Source organism: Mchenga conophoros, linkage group LG12, assembly GCF_057382185.1.
Source record: "Mchenga conophoros isolate Kocher_MC1m ecotype Shallow Benthic linkage group LG12, M_conophoros_male_GT1.1, whole genome shotgun sequence".
Classification (NCBI taxonomy): domain Eukaryota; kingdom Metazoa; phylum Chordata; class Actinopteri; order Cichliformes; family Cichlidae; genus Mchenga; species Mchenga conophoros.
In genome coordinates, this window is record NC_140537.1 from 20,497,271 (window position 1) to 20,516,335 (window position 19,065).

Consider the following 19,065-nt stretch of genomic DNA (forward strand, 5'->3'; position numbering starts at 1 on the left):
AAAAGTGCAAAACACAAATTGTAAAGCAAACCATTACTGATGATATAGCAGTCATTTATCTTTTATAAAATTTTAAAATAATTAAATGGGAATTTTAAAACAGAGAAATCCTTTGATACAACTGTAGAACTTCAAGAAAGACACTTGTCTTGCGTCTTATTGTACTGTACTTACTCTTTTGCTTTAAGAATGCAATAAGATCTGATGATTATATTATCCTTAATATATTATGACGTCAACACTTTAAAAGCATCCCATCGTTTTTATGTCGCGACAATAACATACAATAACGTTTCATTTCTATCCACAAAAGCCTAGCAACCACATAGCAAATCGTTGTGTAGTGCGGTGATATTGGCAGTAGATGGCGCCACTGTTTTTCCTTTCGCGTTTGGGGCCAAATCTCAGTTTTCGCCTTCTTCCAGGTGCGGAGGTTTGGCCTTTCCGCTCTCCGTACAGGAATGTGAGCACTGCATTACGTCAGTCATCCTGCCAGCGGCGAGAGAACAGCTCCGTCCAGGAGGTCTCAGCTCACTGCTTTCTCTCTCTCTCTGTGGAGGATTAAAGGCGTTTGTGTTTTCTTCCTGCTGTGTTTAGAGGTGGGAATCTCGGACGGGGAAGAACGAAAGCGTGAAGCGGCTCATGACAACTCTCCTCTTCAGTATGAGGAGTTAGTGAAAAAACAAAAAAAGGGACCTGAATATCGACGACACTCTCGCGGAGTAGATGGAGGAACCAGGAGGTAAAGTGGTATTCCACACTGTACCTTTACATTGAAGTGATGCTACATTGCAGTGATGTAAAAGAGCACCATCTCTCTGTCTGAAGCGCTCAGCTCACGCAATGTTTTTACCTTTAAAAACTGGGCTTTTTGGAGACCGAGCGGCGCGGCGCGATTGTTTGCTCGCTCAAATCCAGATCCCAGTTAAACCAGTATTGCAATTTTCACATGAGGTTTCTGCGCTACACCTATTTACAGGGGAGGCTCGTTTCTTTCTTTGCAGATAAGTGTTACTGTGTGGGCTGTAGAGGAAAGATTCAAGACTCGTTTCAAATGAAAGTCCTCCAGGACACTTGGCACAACGCCTGCTTCAAGTAAGTGGCTGCAGATCCTGATTTTAAGGACCCTCATTACTGTCATGAGCACAGTTTTGTCACTCATACTCCGATGGCTGGAGACTGTTTGTGTATAAGGAGGTGTTAGCTCGCGCTGACACAGACAGTTGTTTGTGTGGTTGATTTTGTGTGTGTGTTTGTAGTTTACTCTGTTTGGATGTACTTACAAATGGACCTGTGGATAATCCCAGAATTTTCTGTTCTGTCGCCTAAACACAGACTCGTGTCTGTTTTCAACTGTTCTCCATCGTTTTTGTGCACAAAATGTCCTCTGTAGAATGTCATTCGGCAGTCCCAGCTGACAGATCGCCTCCCCAGGAGAACTTTGCCCCTTCTGCTCTTAAGCTTAATGATTGCCGCCGTGGAGATGATGTGAGCTCTCTGGTTCGTACAGGTCACTGACCATATTTTTGTGTGCAGCAGTAAACCTGCAGTTTGATGTCAACATACTGCACATGCCAATATTATATAACACACAGAGGGTTTTTCCCCATGGAGATCAGTTGAAGGTTGTTGTTTTTTCCCTCCGTGTTAAATAAGGAATCTCAGGTTGTTTAACAGGAATGACATGCGGTATTTCAGCTTACTGCGGGATCGCAGTTGCATTTGCTGGGTTGTATTTAACTAACTTTATAAAACTGATCAGCCAAAGCTGGCTGACTGAATCTGTGAAATATTGCTCATTAGTGAATGTTTTTTTTCCCCTCTCTCTATCTCTGACTGAGAAGGTGCACCTAGCACACACAAGTACACCCAAAAATGTGTTTGGGAGTGGATCAGGGTTCCTCTGGCACTAAAAATAGAACACATTTAATATTTTCTAGGTTGACTGAATCTTACAGCTGAAAAAAAGGGACTCTTAAGCCAGTATGTATGTGGCAGTGTCCTTGCACAACCTTTGATTTCACTCTTTTAAAGCACACACTTCTCAATAACACACAAAGCCTATTTATCTCAGCAGCAAGGTTCCTGACGCAGCTGCGTTACTCACCCTTGATGCTTTCCCTCCCTTTGTTCTTTTATACCTTTTCACATTTTTGGAATTCCTGGTCATTTCTTTGTCTAATAACTTCCCTTCTTTAAAGTTTCTGCATATATGAAATATTTTTCTTGGGTGTTTGTTTTGTTTTTTTTCTAAGCACCATTGTAAGCTGATGCCATCGTCGCTCACATTCTTTGCAAGACATAACTCGTTAAGCAAACAAAAATAAAAATGTCCTTGCAGATGTGATACCCTGTGGTGGTCCCATTCTCTATTGTCAACATGCTGCCCCTCTGCCCTCCGTATACCTCCACCTTCTGTAACATTCTTGTGAGGTGGCGTCACTCTTGTTCCAGTAAACCTGGCAGTGTTATTCAGGCCTATAGGTAATGGCACGTTCAGCTCTGCAGCGTTCTGCATTCCTAGACGGCAAATCAGAGATGTGAGCTCTCTGTCTCAAACACTACAGAAGCCTTTGTGTTGTTGGCTTTTTTTTTTCTTTTTTTAGACAAAACTATTTCCTATCTTGTTCACTGCTTTCCACCTGCATAACTGCAGATCTTATTGCATTTTTTCTATGGTTAAAAATAGTCTTTCCCATACTGGGGAGAGTTGTTTAACCAAAAATAGAAGCCACAGCTAGATTTGTACAACGCTACTATTTTTCTTTTATGCCTTCATTTACATTTTGGTGTTGCCTCGTACTTATACATTATAGACTTTAAATTCAGTGAAATTCAACAATTGTTTTGCTTTCAAGGAAAACAACCCCCCCAAAAAGCCTTCTGCTTATGTACACGTTTACAGAGCACCGGGTGCACACGAGCATTATTTAGAAGATGTGGATGAGTGGATGTTTGCGCCTCATTTAGCCTACCTGTGAAGACATTGCATCTGGATGTGCTGTTGGAAGCAGGCCAGCCAGTGGAGGCTGTAAAGGATGCTTTGGAAAATGTGGAAAGTCTTATGTCCTTCTTGTGGAGGTTACTTAGGTACAAGCAGCATTGCAAGTACTTCTCCTGATGGCTGTGTCCTCTATTGGCATAATAAAAGTTGAAGGTGTTGACTTGGCCTCCAAATTCTCCATATCTGACTCCAGCCGAGCAGTTGTGGGGTGTGTCCAGTATAAACGGGTCTGATGGAGGCCCAATTTCACAACTTTGAGGACTTAAAGGAGCTGTGGTGAACTTGTTGGTGCTGATGCTGTTGCACACAGTGAAATACACCTTTGTCAGGCTTTCAAGGCCACATGTAAAAGATCATCTCAGTGTCTATTTCTATCATTACTGCCACACTTTAACAAAGGACTCCAACGGCAATGGATATTTAAGGAAGCAAGTAATGTTTACTGTGTAGTGTTTGTGCAGCCAACGTGACTGTAACCACCTGAGTTAAGTGCACACGCCCATTCAGCACCATGTATACGAGGAATTTAGGTGTTTTTATAAGCTTACTTGCATTACTTAATGTAGATGGTAAAAGGAACAAAGTGTACAATACAATTTTGTATATGAATGCTTTTTGTTCAGAACAAGTTTTTCTTTGTATGTTTGTTTTCTCTCCTCCACCGAGACACACAGTATGTTGTACATTCAGTATTTTTGAAGAAATACACCTTTTTTTCTTCTTCTTTGTAACTATTGTATCTATTGAAGGGACAATGAGAGTGTTGATACCTCCAGTCGTTGTTGGTGCTGTGCTGACATTACTTGTCTGTGTGCTACAGTTTGACAAATACTGAATGTTTCAGGCTGATGGCAATGTCTGAGTGCTACAACAATCAAATGTGTATTGTGGCCTATTTATTTATTTTTAACTTAGTCACTTTATTAGTTACATCTTGTCAGTAATAGGTTGGACCTGCGTTTGTGTTCATAACTGCCTTAAGTCTTCATGGCATAGATTCATCTTCAGAGATTATAATCCACACTGATGTGATAGCATCACGCTGTTGCTGCAGATTTCTCAGCTGCACATCCATGATGTGACTCTCCCGTTCCACCACATCCCAAGGGTGCTCTATCAGGGTGAGATCTGGAGATTGTGGAGGCCATTTGAGTACAATGAATTCATTGTGATGTTTAAGAGACCAGTTTGAGATGATTTCAGCTTTGTGATATGGTGCGTTATTTCACTGGAAAAAGCTTTACTTTTACTTTCTTTTTTTTATTATTTTAGAATAAGAATTTATAATTATTATTGTGTGTGTTGTATATTGTAATATGTCAGGGGCAACCTTTTGGGAAATCTGAACAGGTACTAAAACAAAAGCACACAACCTTTTTAAAGCTGAAGACGCCGGACTCCATCAGGCAGCTAGTAATAACATTTTTACCAAAGCAACAAATTCTAAAAATGAGGCTTTTATTTGATTTTATTTTGTGTGAGTTTTCCAAGTTCGCAAAATCATTTCCGAATATTTTTTTCAATTTAAGTAGTTTAAGTTAACTAATATGTTTTTCACTTCTAGTAGTTTTTAGTTTTGTTTTAGTTAACTATAATAACCTCGTGTCAGACTACCATCCGAATGCTGCGGCAGAAACTGAGACTCATTAAGACCGGGCAAAATTTTAAAAGTTGGCACTGTAATTGTATTGCAGCAGAAACGAGTCAATAATAATATAATGCAGCATCTGTATTTTCTCCCACTCCTAATGATGTTTGATAACGTTATTAATCATTTAATGAAAATGCCAAATTTGTGTAATATTGTGTCACACCCAGACATCAGATGTTTGGCCTTTTAGTGCAGTTGTGACCACAGCAGCTTAGCAAGCGTTACTCATGCAATCTTGACTTCAGGATAATTGTTCTGCTCTGTTACTCCTCATCACAGCACAGTGTGATACACCAGGCTGTATCTTGTGTCCTTTTCTTTTATGTTGCTTTCATGTCAGAGGAAAAAGGTTTGTTTCCTGACACAAATATGGATCTGTTTCATGTCACGTCCTCTCTGCCTCAGAGCCAGCTGTTCCCTCATTCTCCACTTTTCTCTCTGCAGCACAGACACAAACATGTGGTCTTTCCTCCAAAGGACAGCTCCTTCTTAAGTAATGCCAGAAAACTCTGAAATATTTGGAGTCTGTGCCAAAGTCAATAATCCTGGATGAACTATACCTACAGTGGAGAGAACAACGTGATACGCGGGTCTCAGCTGAAGACTGGAGCCAGCACCAAAAGAATAAAAATGCGTACGATAAGCATTTAAAATAATGTTTTTGTCTTCATCGAGAATCTGATGCTTTTCATCTACTGTAACTGGCAAAATAATCATGCTGGGAACCACTCTAAACTGAAAGTAGTTGACTGTTTAATATTATAGCCGTTCCTCTACGCAGCCAGTATATTATCTCACATCTGCTGTTAGTTTTGTGCATAAGTTCGAGAGAAATCAATGCAGTGAACAGCTTTTTCTTTCCTGTTCAAGTCCAAATAGTCGACTGTCCGGACGTCTCTTTTTCACTGTGACTCATTTGTCTACATGTCATCACCAATACATCAGGATTCTTCTTCAGGTGAATGTGTAACCAAGGTGGAGAGGGGGGAAAAAAAAAAGCTTGAGGAATCATTTGCAAAGTCGGGCAAAAGTGGCTCCAGAGGCTTCAGTAATCCGATCTCTCATAAAGTGGCTCATCCTGGTTCGGGCCCTGGCAGTTAAATCTGCTGCCATCATTTTTGCATAACCAGTGCAGCTTGTTCAAGGAGCGCTCAGTGCCTGCAGGTGCTTCCCAGTCTGCTGGTAACTTCAGCATTCTTCACTCTGAACACTTTGTCTCAGTCTCAGGCATTAACGTCCTCTTACCTCTGCCAAATATCAGTTTCGATTAGCAGCTAGTCATTTAACAGGAGCAGCAGTTGGCACTATTTATAATGGTAGTGCTAGCTTTTACTATCACGCTTTGTTAGACTGTTGAAGGAAGAGAAGTACAATGAGAGACACTCAGAAATCCTAAACCCCAGGATGGGTTTCTGAGCTAATGTGGCTAACGGCATGACTTGTTAGTATTTAATATGACCTACTTAAGAAAATGAACTGTAATCAAAAGCTGTATTATAGCCCAACTGGATAATTTGAGGACTTTGCCTCTGTAGAGTCTTATCTTGAGCCTGCTTATAGGTTGTTGTCCTGAATCCCATTAAGCACTGAATAAGGACTTGGCAGCTATAAAGGCACTGCGCAGTCATCAAGTAAGAAAAGTTCTCCCAAATCCAACATCTGCTTCTTCAAAAGTGGAGCATTTTTATTTAGTTAGTTACTTTTGTGATCCCTGCCTCTCTAACAGTGCAAGCCCCAGGGCATTTCAGCGACAAGGTATTCGTACTGTTGTACACCTTGTAAAACAAGGCATGTTATATGTGTGGAATTGACAATTGGCAAAGCGATCAGAATTTTTGTTACAGCTTTTCTCGTGTGATGCTTTTACTCATTTATTTTATTTTAAAGACAGTTCTTGAAAAAAAAGTTCCATATTCTTGAGACATTCATTGATAAATCAAAAATTACACTGAGATTCGTTAATATTTTTTGGTACATCACCAAGTATAAATGGTATAAAACACAGATATGGCACTGTGGTGTCACCCTTCGTTTTTGGACTCCACATTTTGAAGCTAAGCTGTAGCCATGTTTTTGTTTGTTTGTTTTTTTTAAGCCAGCTGTTACCTTTATACAGTTGAAGGGTGGAGTGCGATTCAGCAAACGTGGTTCACATGCTGCATTTATAAATTGTGTGGGTGCAACACAGACACACCTATCAGCTTATTAGTTCTAAGCAGTGGATTAATGTAATCTTACTCGCCAAGCAGGAGCACAAGCTTCTAGAATGAGCCAGCGAGCACGCAGCAAGCCATATCATTAGTCAGATAATCCATTTAAAAAGCTCCAATAGCACACACACAATGAAGAGGTTCAATCCAATGACCACATAATTTCCTCAGGGATTAATAAAATATTCTGATTCTGATTTCGAAGGTCTAGATGATGCTGATAACAGATAACTGAATTATATCCATGGATGAGTTATAGAAAGTTCAGCCCCAATATGATTTTCAAAGCTGTGAAGTTTTTGTCACCCTTTTTGGCTACTTGAGGAGTTGCAGTTTTTGCTACTTCTGCATTCGCTGAACTTTTCAGTTCCAGACGTTGACCCTTGATTACAAAGGCAGAGTGAGGAGGGTCTGCCAAGTGCAACAGAGTTAATGGACGTTTCACAGGACGCAGCACGTACAAACAAAAGTCCAAAGTTTTCATTCTTTATGTTTCTTGAAATTTTAAAAACTGCTAGATTAACAAGCAAAACCGATTTTATTTATCCGTGTTTGCTTATTTTTGATTCATTTTTAACTTGTAGACATCAAAGTCACTTGTAGCACGTTTGCAACTGATTAAACTTCTGATTAAAAACGTCAATATTTTTGCAAGAAACTGTCCACATGGCGTTATCACCACAGAGTAAAGGTTTTAAAGTCAGCAGCATCATTGAGGAGGCAGATTTCACTGGCTGACTGCCCACGCTGCACCCCTAGGTATGTGTGGCTGCCCTGACCTCACAGGTGGTTTACTGGATGAGAATTTAGGGCAGTTTGGATTTTGTTTTTTTGGTTTGTTTCCTACGTTGTGCATGAGAAACTGTTCAAAAAACACACTTTTTTTTTTTTAAGAGATATTGCGGATGCTGAAGTTAAGATAAGAAACATTAGAAATATTGGAAAATCTAAATGCTTGGCTGCTTTTGTGCACAGTCAGTATTCTCTATCAGCATCTTTGGCTGGCTTTTCCCCTGCTGTGTCTCATATGTGTTGTACATCCAACATCCATGCAGTCAAACAGGCTTTTGAGACTCTGAGCGCCTTCATGTCATCATAGACATCTGCTTCACATTTCAAAATCCATTCTGAAATCTTTTGTTCTGCCTCCGTAACCCTGAGTGTTGGTTTTTTTCTGTCTCCTTAGATGTTCTGTGTGCTGTGACCACCTGACTAACTGGTACTATGAGAAGGACGGCAAGCTGTACTGTCGCAATCACTACTGGGAAAAGTTTGGAGAGCTCTGTCATGGTTGCTCTCTGCTCATGACTGGACCTGCGATGGTAAGTCTGCTGCTTTCATTCTTTTACTCCATTGTATGGAGGGTCTTTTGTTTTTCTTTTTTTAAGCTGTCGCTCAAAGACACTGGAATCTGAGCCAACACCTAATCAGCCCAGACTCCACTAATTTTACATCTCCAAGCACTCTATGGCCTGTAAAAACATTTAGATAACATTGTTAGTTGCTTTTGGCTGAGACAGCACATGTAAGCTCGGGTGTGGTATGTGAAATAGATGCACATCTCAGGCAGTCAGGATGCAATTAAAGGTGCGATCAGGTTGCATGTTTTTTTTTTGGGAGGGGGTTGTGTCTTGTAAATCCAATAGAAGTTTTTACACAACATTGGCTGGGCTTCTTTTAATGCTTACATGACACGCTGACCTGGCCTGGCACTCAGCCCTCTTGTGTTAAAGACTTGAACATAACAGAGTATCCATACTCTGGTGTAGAATGAGAATTACAACCCGCCAGATCGGTTTTTTTGCTCTTTGCGCGTCTGGTACGTTTTGTTTTTTCTTTTGGAGACTCTCAACACTGGGTCGAGACTGTTTGACCACTGCTGTTTGCATGTGATTGCCTGGCTTTCAGCGTCTGTCTTGCCATGATCTTATAACACCAGTTGCCAACCTTTTCCCTGCCTACTTAAATAATGCCAGAAAGCCCACAGACCATGTTAGTACGCTCTGTTCCTGTTTCTGCTTACTGCTCCAGATTAACGTGCGTTAAAAGGCAGGGGGCAGTGTTTTTTTGTGGCAGTTATTACATTTACAGATGAGTGATACTTCACATGGGCTGCTGCTGGACTTTGCAGAATGCGGTCTAGACTTTACTTGTGAATTACTTTCCCCCCCCTTGAGGCCCCATTATGTTCCCTCTCAGTGCAGAACTTCTCCACAGTTCTCTGTTAATGCATGCCACACTCTGCCACTCACATTATGATCCGTACTGATGGTATAAAGAACAAATGCGCCTGCTTTTTGGGGTTTGTTTCTCCACAAAGAGAAAATGTAATTGATCAACTTGCCTTTATATTTTTTATTAAAGTAAAGAAACTGACATCCATTAAATTTAACCTAAATGTCAGGCAGCATCGATTTTTTTTTTTTATATCTACAAATCAAAAACCTAAAACTGAGGTGGCCACAAATGGGGTCACTTCTCTAGCATGGAGCCAGGCTCAAGTTTTTCTTTTTGCCACCAAGCAACACACATAATGGAGTCCTCTATTTGGTTCTGGCATTCTGCTTCATCAGCCAGCAAAGCCAAGTGTTTTTGGCAGGGCATAGCTGGCACCGGAGCCTCTCAGCCAGAAAGAAAATCATTGTGGTCCATCAGCGGAGGAGGGTCATGCAGCGCTGCTGCTTGTTAAGTATTCAAGTCCAGAACACTATTGTTTCTGTCCTGGTCCAGCTGATTGTTAGTTCATTGATTCTTTGGAGATGTTTTTGGAATTCAGAGCACCGTGTTTATGATCAGTTTATGCAATCCCGCTTTTGTTTTCCACTGCCATATTTTTCTGCCCACAGCGGGGTCACCGTTAATTGTCCCTCACTTTGATCTGGCTTTGCCAAGTTTTTACTGCTCCGCACTGCTGTCTGAGCCTCAGGCAGGTTTGTGGCTGCTCTTAGTCACTGGTGGATTTTCTGTTCCTGGCTTAAAGGCAGGGAGGTACTGACAGACTCCTGATATGTCACAATGATTTGGCTGACATCACTTTAATCTCTCTGCAGCAGCAGGGAATCCTTTCACAGCATGAAGTTTCTGACTCAGAGCTGTGGCAATAATGTGGGAAAAATACTGAGCAACTCCCCATGTGCTTATTGCAAATAGCTGAGATAACTAATCCATAGTTTTAGGACTTTTGTTTGCATCAAAGACAAACAAATATCAAAGCTTTTGATTTATTTTTTCTATTCCAAAACGGTGAGAAAATCAGAGTTGCTGCTCTTCTGCTGGTGCTCCCTTTAAAGGTCACCATGGCAGATTATCTTCCTCTGTCACACCAACCCTCTGCATGGCCACCTTCATTACATCCATAGTTAAACCAAGCCCTGGCAGGGTCCGATATGTTTGATCTGGCAAACATTTTATGCCGTATACCATTCCTGACGCAACTCTCTCCATTTATCCGGGCTTGGGGCCAGCACTAGGAGTACCCCCACCGCTACCAAGCTCTGCTCACAGCTTGAAAGCATTAATATTGAAATCTAAAATCCCGTCCATTCTAGCACTGTTTTGAAAAATCTGTCCACACAAAGAGGCCACATCAGAAGCATGTCGAAACAAGAGATGATGATATAACCCTAAATTTCTAGAAATGTTCTCCAATCAGAAGTGACAAATAAGAACGCGGGACACAGGCTGATGGCAGAAAAAAGGGGTTAAAGGTGCACGGTTCTGAGGTTCCTTTTATTGTCCACTTGTAAACACAGAAAATCAGTTTCTCTAAATCTTTATCCTGGAAGATTTTTTTTAAATTCTCCTTTTTCAGTGACTTAGTCCATTCACAACGACCGTTTTAAGGCCAAAATGCATAAAACAAAATACCCATCCACATGTGGACGGGGCCTGAAACACATGGCTGTATTGGGCAGGTTTTGATAATTGGCGGTCTGGTCTAACAATACCAGGTGAATGTAATCTTTAAACCCTCTCAAGTCCCACTGATCCCCCCCCCAGTAACTTTCAATCGCTTTCACTTTATCCTCCTCGCCTCCTCCTCCTGTTTTTTCTTGTTGGGTACAGTTTCAGCACTTACTCCCATTGTTCCCAGGTCCACTATTTCAACTAGCGGGAAAACAAGAGCGCCATCCTCTTCCTGTTTTGGTTTCACAATCAAGCCTTCATTTTTGTACCTGGTTGTAGACAAAACTGTCCAATGTGTGCAAGATTGCTAGGCAAACACTTTAAGCCCAGGCATTTTTGTGCAATCGACTTGTATTTCATCACAAGTTAAAACCAAAACTTTGTCTATTGCCTATTTAATTACATAAATAGTCCTGAAATCAACATTTTACTTGTTTGCAAAGGGTAGACATGATCTCATCTTGCATGAAAGGGATGAAAACGGTGTGATGAAACTGAAGTCCTGCATGCATGTCAGAAAGGGAAATCGATGACTGATACTCAGGCAGTGTCGGTGAGAAGCAGCTGAAAGTTTCAGACCATTGAAAGGGAGAAAGCCAGTAAGACGAGTGTGTCAGATCCCCAGAGGGTGATGTCATAGCAGATTCCAGACAGGCTGAGAGTGAAGCAGGTGTTACGGCTATGTCACCGCTCACGGTGGGAGGGAGGAGGGCAGAAAACAACACGCAGCTCACAGCTCACCACCAAAGCACAACAGAACAAGACAGCAGGCTCGTCGCGTTACTTCTGAATGGAGAACTAGCCCGTTTGTTTCTGCTTCCAGGTGGCTGGAGAACATAAGTACCATCCTGAGTGTTTTGTTTGCTTGAGCTGCAAGGTGGTCATTGAAGACCGGGACACCTACGCTTTAGTCGAGAGGTCAAAACTGTATTGGTAAGTCACCTGCACTGGATTTCTTTAAAGCTGTTTGTTGAGAACTGCTTAGAGCAGCAATTGTAGGGCCTTAACATACGTGTCTTGGTATGTAGGCTGATTTTCATAGTCTATAAGTAAAGGTTGTAAACTCATTTATACACCACTCCGACAGCCGTCCCATGAAAAATTAGCCAAGTGCTTCCAGCTAACGCCACCAGAGTAAACTGTTTTTATTTTTTTCATGCAGTGTCTTTAGAGTATTTAGTGAAGCCAGATATATTTTTACCTTCATGTTTAGAGTATTTTAAGTTTTTTAATTAACAATCATTTTCCCAGCATTCCTAAGCACTCAGATACATAGATATAGATAATGGGTATTTTATTGATCACACATGGGTAATTAGTGTACATAAAATAATATGTACACTATAAATCTAAGAAAAACCACAGCATAACTTCACTCATGCCTGATGCGGTTTCATCAGTGTGCCATATCTAAACTTCTATTTAACAGCCATAAGCTACACTCACGAGTGTTAAAACTTGACTATATTGGAAAATTGCTTTGATCCAGGAGTAGTCACAGCTTGGAGTCATATACTGTACCTTTTTTTTTTTGGTCAGCTGCCTGTCCCACATGATGATATAAGACTTAAAAATTTACCCAGAATGCAGTGTTTGAATTTTTATATCCAGTGAGTTATCGCAAAAATGGATAAAGCAGCCGATACACCAAAGCTTGTTTCTGTAACTCTATGGCACTGATATTAAATTGGTGCAATATTGATAGTAAAGCAAAAAGCTGTTGAGCAAAGATTAGATTTTACTTTAGGTTGCAACACTTGGTTGGTCTAAACTAAACTTGATCTTATGTGTTTTTCAACCCTGGACATTTCATGTGGTTCTTCTGCTGCGATTCAGTTTTATAGTCCTTTAATTAAAAATCCTTGTCCCCTCTTTTTCTAGAACGTCTTACATTTAATTGTACTGGCCAATGCCAGGAATGTCTTAAAAAGTTAATGTTCACCCTCAAGTATGTTTGCTCACGATTAGTTGGTCACTTCTGCATGACTTCCTGTTACTCTGTGCCCTCTGAACCAAACTTTAATAAAATGTGCTTCTGCATTCTCCTGGTGTGAACAGCGGAAAGTGCTACAAGCAGGAGGTTCTCACACCCATGTTGGAAAAACGCTCGTACGACTCGGTCCTGGACTCCCTGCCCCACACGGTGACCCTCATCTCGATGCCTTCTGCAGCCAATGGGAAGAGAGGCCTCTCTGTGTCAGTGCTGAGGGATGTCAATGGCTCAGCGAGTGTTCAGGTCAAAGAGTAAGTGGGACCTCGTGATGTCTGACTCCATGCCTGTCCTCGAGGCTCTGTGGGAACAGCATGAGTAATGCTTTACGTAACGTTGATTATAGGTTGACTAAATAGCAGGTGTGTGTAAATAAGCCACTGAAAAAAAAAAGTACTTATTGACAGATTAATAATATATGGGAGTTTCTCGAGTCCTGGTGTCCTGGTGGGCAGACAGGACCGGCTGTTTTTAAACCAGCACATTTATTTCATAGTCCTCACTTACTCATGCTGCTGCTGTTTTTCAGGGTCAGAGGAATGCTTATTAGTCCAGAGGTTCGAAATGCCATCCATGTTGGAGACAGGATTCTGGAGATCAATGGCCTTCCTGTGGCGACATTGATGGAGCAGGAGGTGGGCTTACATATTATCTCTGATACTTATGGAGTCATAAGTGAAGTCATTCAGCCAAAGCCGATTAGTTTCATCGTTAATGCAATTCCTTGAGTGCACTTTCGCATAGCAATGTTGTTATACAATCGCTGCACATTTGATTTTTGACATTCTTCCCATTCCTCGATCGTTTTTACATAAGCTGGGAGACAAAGGTGTGTAATGACTGCACTTATAGGCTCATTCCCACAATCTCAGCGTTTTTGTGTTCGACTGGTTGGTTCCTTTTTAATATTTTTGTTATGTTAAAGATAACGAAAATATCAGAACAGAATTTCACCTGAAAAATAAAATAATGCATTAATGAAAAGAAATGTGCAATAAAAGGAAACTCATGTTGGGCAACAACATGAAGTAAGTGACATCATCATGAGCTTATGAATAGTTTGCTGCTGTTGAATGAAGACTAACTCACAGAACTTGATTTAGCTTCTTACTTTACTCGTACCATTAGTTGGTCATCTTTACCTGTCAGACTCTGCTGTGTCAAAGGGTGAACAGAGACACTATTATAACATTGCATGAACTGGGCTTTTAGTTTCCTTCTTCCTCGAACAAAGCACATGGTGCTCAACACTGGGATGGTTGTTCCCTTTAAACGTAAGCATATCTAGACACTCTGATCACAGTAACTTGGTCACTGCTGTCAGCATGCATGTCACATGTCCTGCAATTTATGTGGTGGGAGTGTTACCACCTACAGCGCTGGACTTGCGTCACACAGGCTGAGCCAGTACAAAAACTATGACTGCACCTCAGATTTCACCATCAGTTGTCATTTGGATAAGCAAATACCAGACTTAAAGAATTGACGTTGAACCAGGGCTCTTTGACTGATGCTTTTAAGCATCAGTTTTGAATATAGTTATAAATTATACTGGTATTTATTTATTTTTGCAGTGTTGTTTAGGAAGTTTTATTACATTGCCATCAAATCATCCTAAGGGTGAAGGATGATAGTTTACAGGAAGTAATTGTGGGATTTGTTGTTAAAAAGCCTGAAAATAGTGTAATTGTGGAAAATCCATTAACCCTAGTTAATAAATATATATATGTATAATCTTTTTTTTTCTAACCAGGTGGATGATCTTATTCACCGTACCAGTCACACGCTACACCTTCTAATAGAGTATGACCCAGTCAGGCATCGTTTGGACCGGCTAAGGCTGGAATCACCAGGGAACCGGCTAGGAGTCCCAGCCACCTCCCGCATGCGCATGTCCTCACCATCTGACACGGTGCTGGAGAGGACAGATGTGGTTGACGATGGCACACTGAAAAGGAGGTCTTTAAGGTATGTTACAACAACCAAAAAGCATGCAACTTCCATATTTTGGACTCTGTAATGAAGAAGAGATCAGGGATACGAGTTATCATTAATGAGCTATGTTGTGTTTCAGGCGCAGTAACAGTATATGCAAGTCACCGGGACCAACTTCTCCTAAAGACCATCCATTTATTACACGAGACATCGGGCGCTCGGAGTCCTTGAGATCCTCCGCTAGCTGCTCTCACCGCATTTTTCGGCCATGTGACCTCCTACACGGAGAGGTCTTAGGAAAAGGATTTTTTGGACAGGCGATCAAGGTGGGTCCTTTACTCTTTTACTCCTGCCATCGAGCAAGTTTTGTGAACTTCATGTAATTCATGTGTTCCTTCTGTCGCAGGTGACTCATAAAGCCACAGGCGAGGTGATGGTGATGAAGGAGCTGATCCGGTGTGATGAGGAGACCCAGAAAACGTTCCTTAAAGAGGTTGGTAATCTGCAGCAGGAGCCTCTGATTAGTCACTGAGAAAGCAGAGTCCACTGTCTCTGTATGGAGCTGTTTATTAATACACACCACTAAAGGCACGGCACATGACCCAGTAGTTAACTCTTTGTATTTGTTGTTGTTGCCAGTGTCTTGTGGAAACGCATTAGCTTGACTTGTATTTTATTCAGTGCTTTTTATCCCACAGACTCTGGTGTAAATCAATTTGGGATCATCTGCTTATAATAATCTGGAGCTTTTTTCTTTTTTTTTTCTGTCACACGTTTAATCTTCAGGTCAAAGTAATGCGAAGCCTTGACCATCCCCACGTTCTGAAGTTTATCGGCGTGCTATACAAAGACAAAAGGCTCAATTTGATTACTGAGTTTATTGAGGGCGGCACGCTGAAGGATTTCATCAGAGACATGGTGAGTCTAAAAAGCTGAAACACTCCTCACCCATAGTGAAGCAGAAAAACAGTGCCAGGAGTTATGTAGGGAGGGGAGGGAGGGTGGTGACCTGGAGTAAACTCTGCACTGATACAGGGCTCTGGACTCTATAATTGGCTGGGTTGCGTATCAACTGACCGGCACGTGGAGTGAGAAAAGTTATAGAAAGTGTTCTCAGGTGAAACTTGGAGCAGTCGCGCTCCGCTCCCCCCCCCCACTGCCAACGCCTATTCAGCACACGCCCCACTGAGGAGAGTGAGGGTGCTTTGTCCCTAATGAGGCTTAAAGCATGTGGGGGAGGACTATTTTAGATTTAGTTTATTTCATAAAGGTCTAATTTCATTTAACATAGCTGTCTCCTACTTGGTGTAAAATCATTATATTTAACGCTGTTATGGTCTCTCAGAGAGCTTCTGTTTGTCTCATTGCTTTTTCTTTTTCCTGACTAACAGGACCCGTTTCCATGGGAGCAGAGGGTGAGCTTTGCAAAGGGTATCGCTTCTGGCATGGTGAGTTGGCCTCCTGCAAAGAGCTTACTAGCTGCTACTGTCACCTGACTGTATGTGTTCAAACAACCACATCTATTAGATATTAAGTGCCACAAATGAGCCGGAAAATGAAACTAATGAATTCAAAGAAAAAATGAAGTTGAAAAACTATAACCATTAAGCTACTGTGTAACAAAATGCTTAACATAGCTGTAGATCAACCGCATGCTGTGACAAAGTGCAACCCTTTTATTCATCTTGTAAAGATCTGATGAAATCCGCGTTTAGAAGATTTAAGCAAATGAATAATTTATTTTTGGATTTACTTTGGATTCTCTGTGCTTACTTGACATGACTTTCCCCCTTTTGTTTTTAGGCCTACCTCCACTCAATGAGCATCATCCACAGAGACCTAAATACTCACAACTGTCTGGTTAAACTGGTAGGTGGCATTTCATCTTCTTGGCATTATAAACCCTGTTCTCTCCTATCCTGGGTAACTAGAGAAGCCTCGCTTGTAATCATTCAACAGGACAACACTGTAGTCGTTGCTGATTTCGGACTGTCCCGACTCGTAGTAGAAGAGAAAGTTAAACCTCCACCTGAAAAACCTACCAATAAGAAGCGTTATAGACGGATTGATCGAAAGAAGCGGTACACCGTTGTGGGGAATCCTTACTGGATGGCTCCAGAGATGCTAAATGGTGAGTGGACATTAAAAAGGGGGGAAAAACCGGAATGAGAGCTTAATTTGTACCCATTTTGTAATTACATTTATTTATCTGTTATTTCAGGTAAACGTTACGATGAGAAGGTGGACATTTTCTCCTTTGGAATTGTTCTCTGCGAGGTAAGACGCTGATTTTTACTCAGTTTACTCAAAGTAATGGCTTAACGAGCACATTTTGGGGTTAGATGACAGACCTTGCATGCAATTAAGCCTTTCAAAGTAAGCACTGATGCATTTATGTGTGAAAGCATTGTATGCACATCACTATCTGTTTAATTGACTGCCTACTGTTTATCCTCCTTACTGTGATTCAGATCATTGGACAAGTCTACGCGGACCCTGAGTGCCTCCCCAGGACTTTGGACTTTGGCCTAAATGTTGGCAAGTTTGTGGAGAAGTTTCTCCCTGAAGACTGCACACCAGCCTTCTTTCCTTTGGCTGTAGCCTGCTGTGACCTCACACCAGACAACCGGTGAGCCACAGCTTTTGTTTTAATGTATTACAGATTTCATTTAACTTGTTATGAAAAGTTAATGTTCTGCAGAGTTGCTGACCGGTAAGGTAAAGTTCTTAATAACCTGAAAGAGTCAAGAGATGTGGCCATATGAGAACTGTATCTGCCTTCACTCGAGACGGTATGCGGCCTTTTAATGAAATTGGTTGTAGGAGGAGGAGTGAAACAAAAACCCTTTCAGATGCCATCTCAACCTGCTCGCTGAGAGACACGCCTCTGCTACCAGATTGCTTCCTCATGTTTTCTCTCAACCTTGTCAGTCTGGTTTTAGCCTCAAACCCCTCTCTGTGCCCTCGTTGACCATTCCTTTTTCTCCCTTTTTTTTATTCCTCAGTCCACCTTTTCAGAAGCTTGAGGACTGGTTTGCAGCTCTGTCCCTCAATCAGGAGCTGGGAATCCCCCTGCCAGCCGAACTGGATGAACTGCATCAGAGCCTGAGTCGACTTTATTGGCCTAAAGACGGCTCTCCAAACCAGAGCTCCGATCAGTCGTTAACCCCAGTTGCAGCCTCTCCAGATTGCTCGAGCACGACAGACAATGGCACCTAGGACTTCTGCCTGTTCTGTCTGTATTTACTTTAGTGACACCTCTGACCTGCTGCACTGTGGATGTGTAAAAAGAGGAAAGTTGTATTGAACCCGAGCCGTATTAAAACTGGATAACCTGAGGTAGCTGGATCAATCTGTGTTTTTGGGACTTTAACCCTGTGAATACCAGTGAACTGCAAAGATAGTGCAAAAACATTTCAGAATTACAAGTGTTTACTAATTCCTCCTGTGCCACTCATTACAAAGAAGATTGTTCACTCTGTATAAAGACAAAAGAAAAACGTCCTCCTTGGCAGAGGGAAAGACTCTTTCTTTCTAAGGCGGAGGACTTTATGCTCCCACGTGACAACAGTTTTATTTTCTGTCGGGTTTCTTTTGGCTCTGGAGTTGTTGTTGCTGTGTGTGGAATGCACAGATCGGTCCTTGCCCAACAGAGGAGTCACTTCACTTCAGCGGCAAAGAAAACAAAGATCCTTGACAGTCTAGCTCATTGGCATGTTCAAATAAACAGGGCAGGACACACAAAAAAAAAATAGGTGTGACCTTGGGCAGCAAAGAAAGCAAAACACACCGTTGCTGCTGAGAATTCACACATGATGGCAAAGAAATGTTCAGATTATGTTTATTCCAAGCATCACTCATCTCATTTTTGATCATGGATCTGTGTACTGTCTAGCTTAATTATTTTAATTATTTTACCAAAATGTGGAACGAACACCGTGCAGATGTTTTATTTCTGTCGGGGGGGAAAAAAACGGGACAAAAGCTCTTTTGCAGTTTAGGACTGTTAATAATGATTGTCGGACATAATCATGCAAGAGCTGACTGTTTGGAAAAAGAAAAGAACTGCCTTTGTACAGGACTGGATATTTTCTCCACTGTATATAAGTATGTACATATTGTAGCACTAATTTGACGTCTTGTTTTTTTTTCTTCTTTTTTTAATGGGACTTCTAGATTTGTATATTTTAGACATTTCGTCAGCGAATGACATTTTGGCCTTTTTTGCTATCATCATTCAGGGTACTGACAACCAGCTGTAACCACTATTATTTATATTAATGTAGTGTTTCATAAATAAACCTTCTGAAAGTTGCATTTTTAATTGTTATTATTCAGGTGCGTGGCATCAAACGCACTGAAGAGCGAC

General features: G+C 41.4%; 1 protein-coding gene across 2 annotated transcripts; it reads left to right on the forward strand.

Annotated features, from left to right (window-relative positions):
- Positions 1-470: 470 nt before the first annotated feature.
- Positions 471-18,761, forward strand: limk2 (LIM domain kinase 2). 2 transcript variants are annotated; one of them, XM_085294367.1, is made up of 16 exons: positions 471-742; positions 1,005-1,095; positions 8,052-8,187; positions 11,595-11,704; positions 12,830-13,015; positions 13,291-13,396; positions 14,515-14,729; positions 14,836-15,022; positions 15,103-15,189; positions 15,483-15,614; positions 16,088-16,144; positions 16,500-16,565; positions 16,656-16,827; positions 16,918-16,973; positions 17,168-17,325; positions 17,702-18,761. In XM_085294367.1, the coding sequence occupies exons 1-16, from the start codon at positions 727-729 to the stop codon at positions 17,913-17,915; spliced, it is 1,989 nt and encodes a 662-aa protein (XP_085150493.1). In that variant the 5' UTR covers positions 471-726; the 3' UTR covers positions 17,916-18,761. The 2 variants fall into 2 exon arrangements, with proteins under 2 accessions (XP_085150493.1, XP_085150491.1); XM_085294365.1 differs by lacking the exon at positions 471-742 and having other exon boundaries at positions 950-1,095.
- Positions 18,762-19,065: the final 304 nt, after the last annotated feature.

Coding starts and splice junctions, on each gene's coding strand:
- limk2 (XM_085294365.1), top strand. CDS start 950: ATGAGGTTTCTGCGCTACACCTATTTACAGGGGAGGCTCGTTTCTTTC. Junction 15,190..15,482: donor AGAAAACGTTCCTTAAAGAG/GTTGGTAATCTG, acceptor TTTAATCTTCAG/GTCAAAGTAATGCGAAGCCT. Junction 17,326..17,701: donor GACCTCACACCAGACAACCG/GTGAGCCACAGC, acceptor TTTATTCCTCAG/TCCACCTTTTCAGAAGCTTG.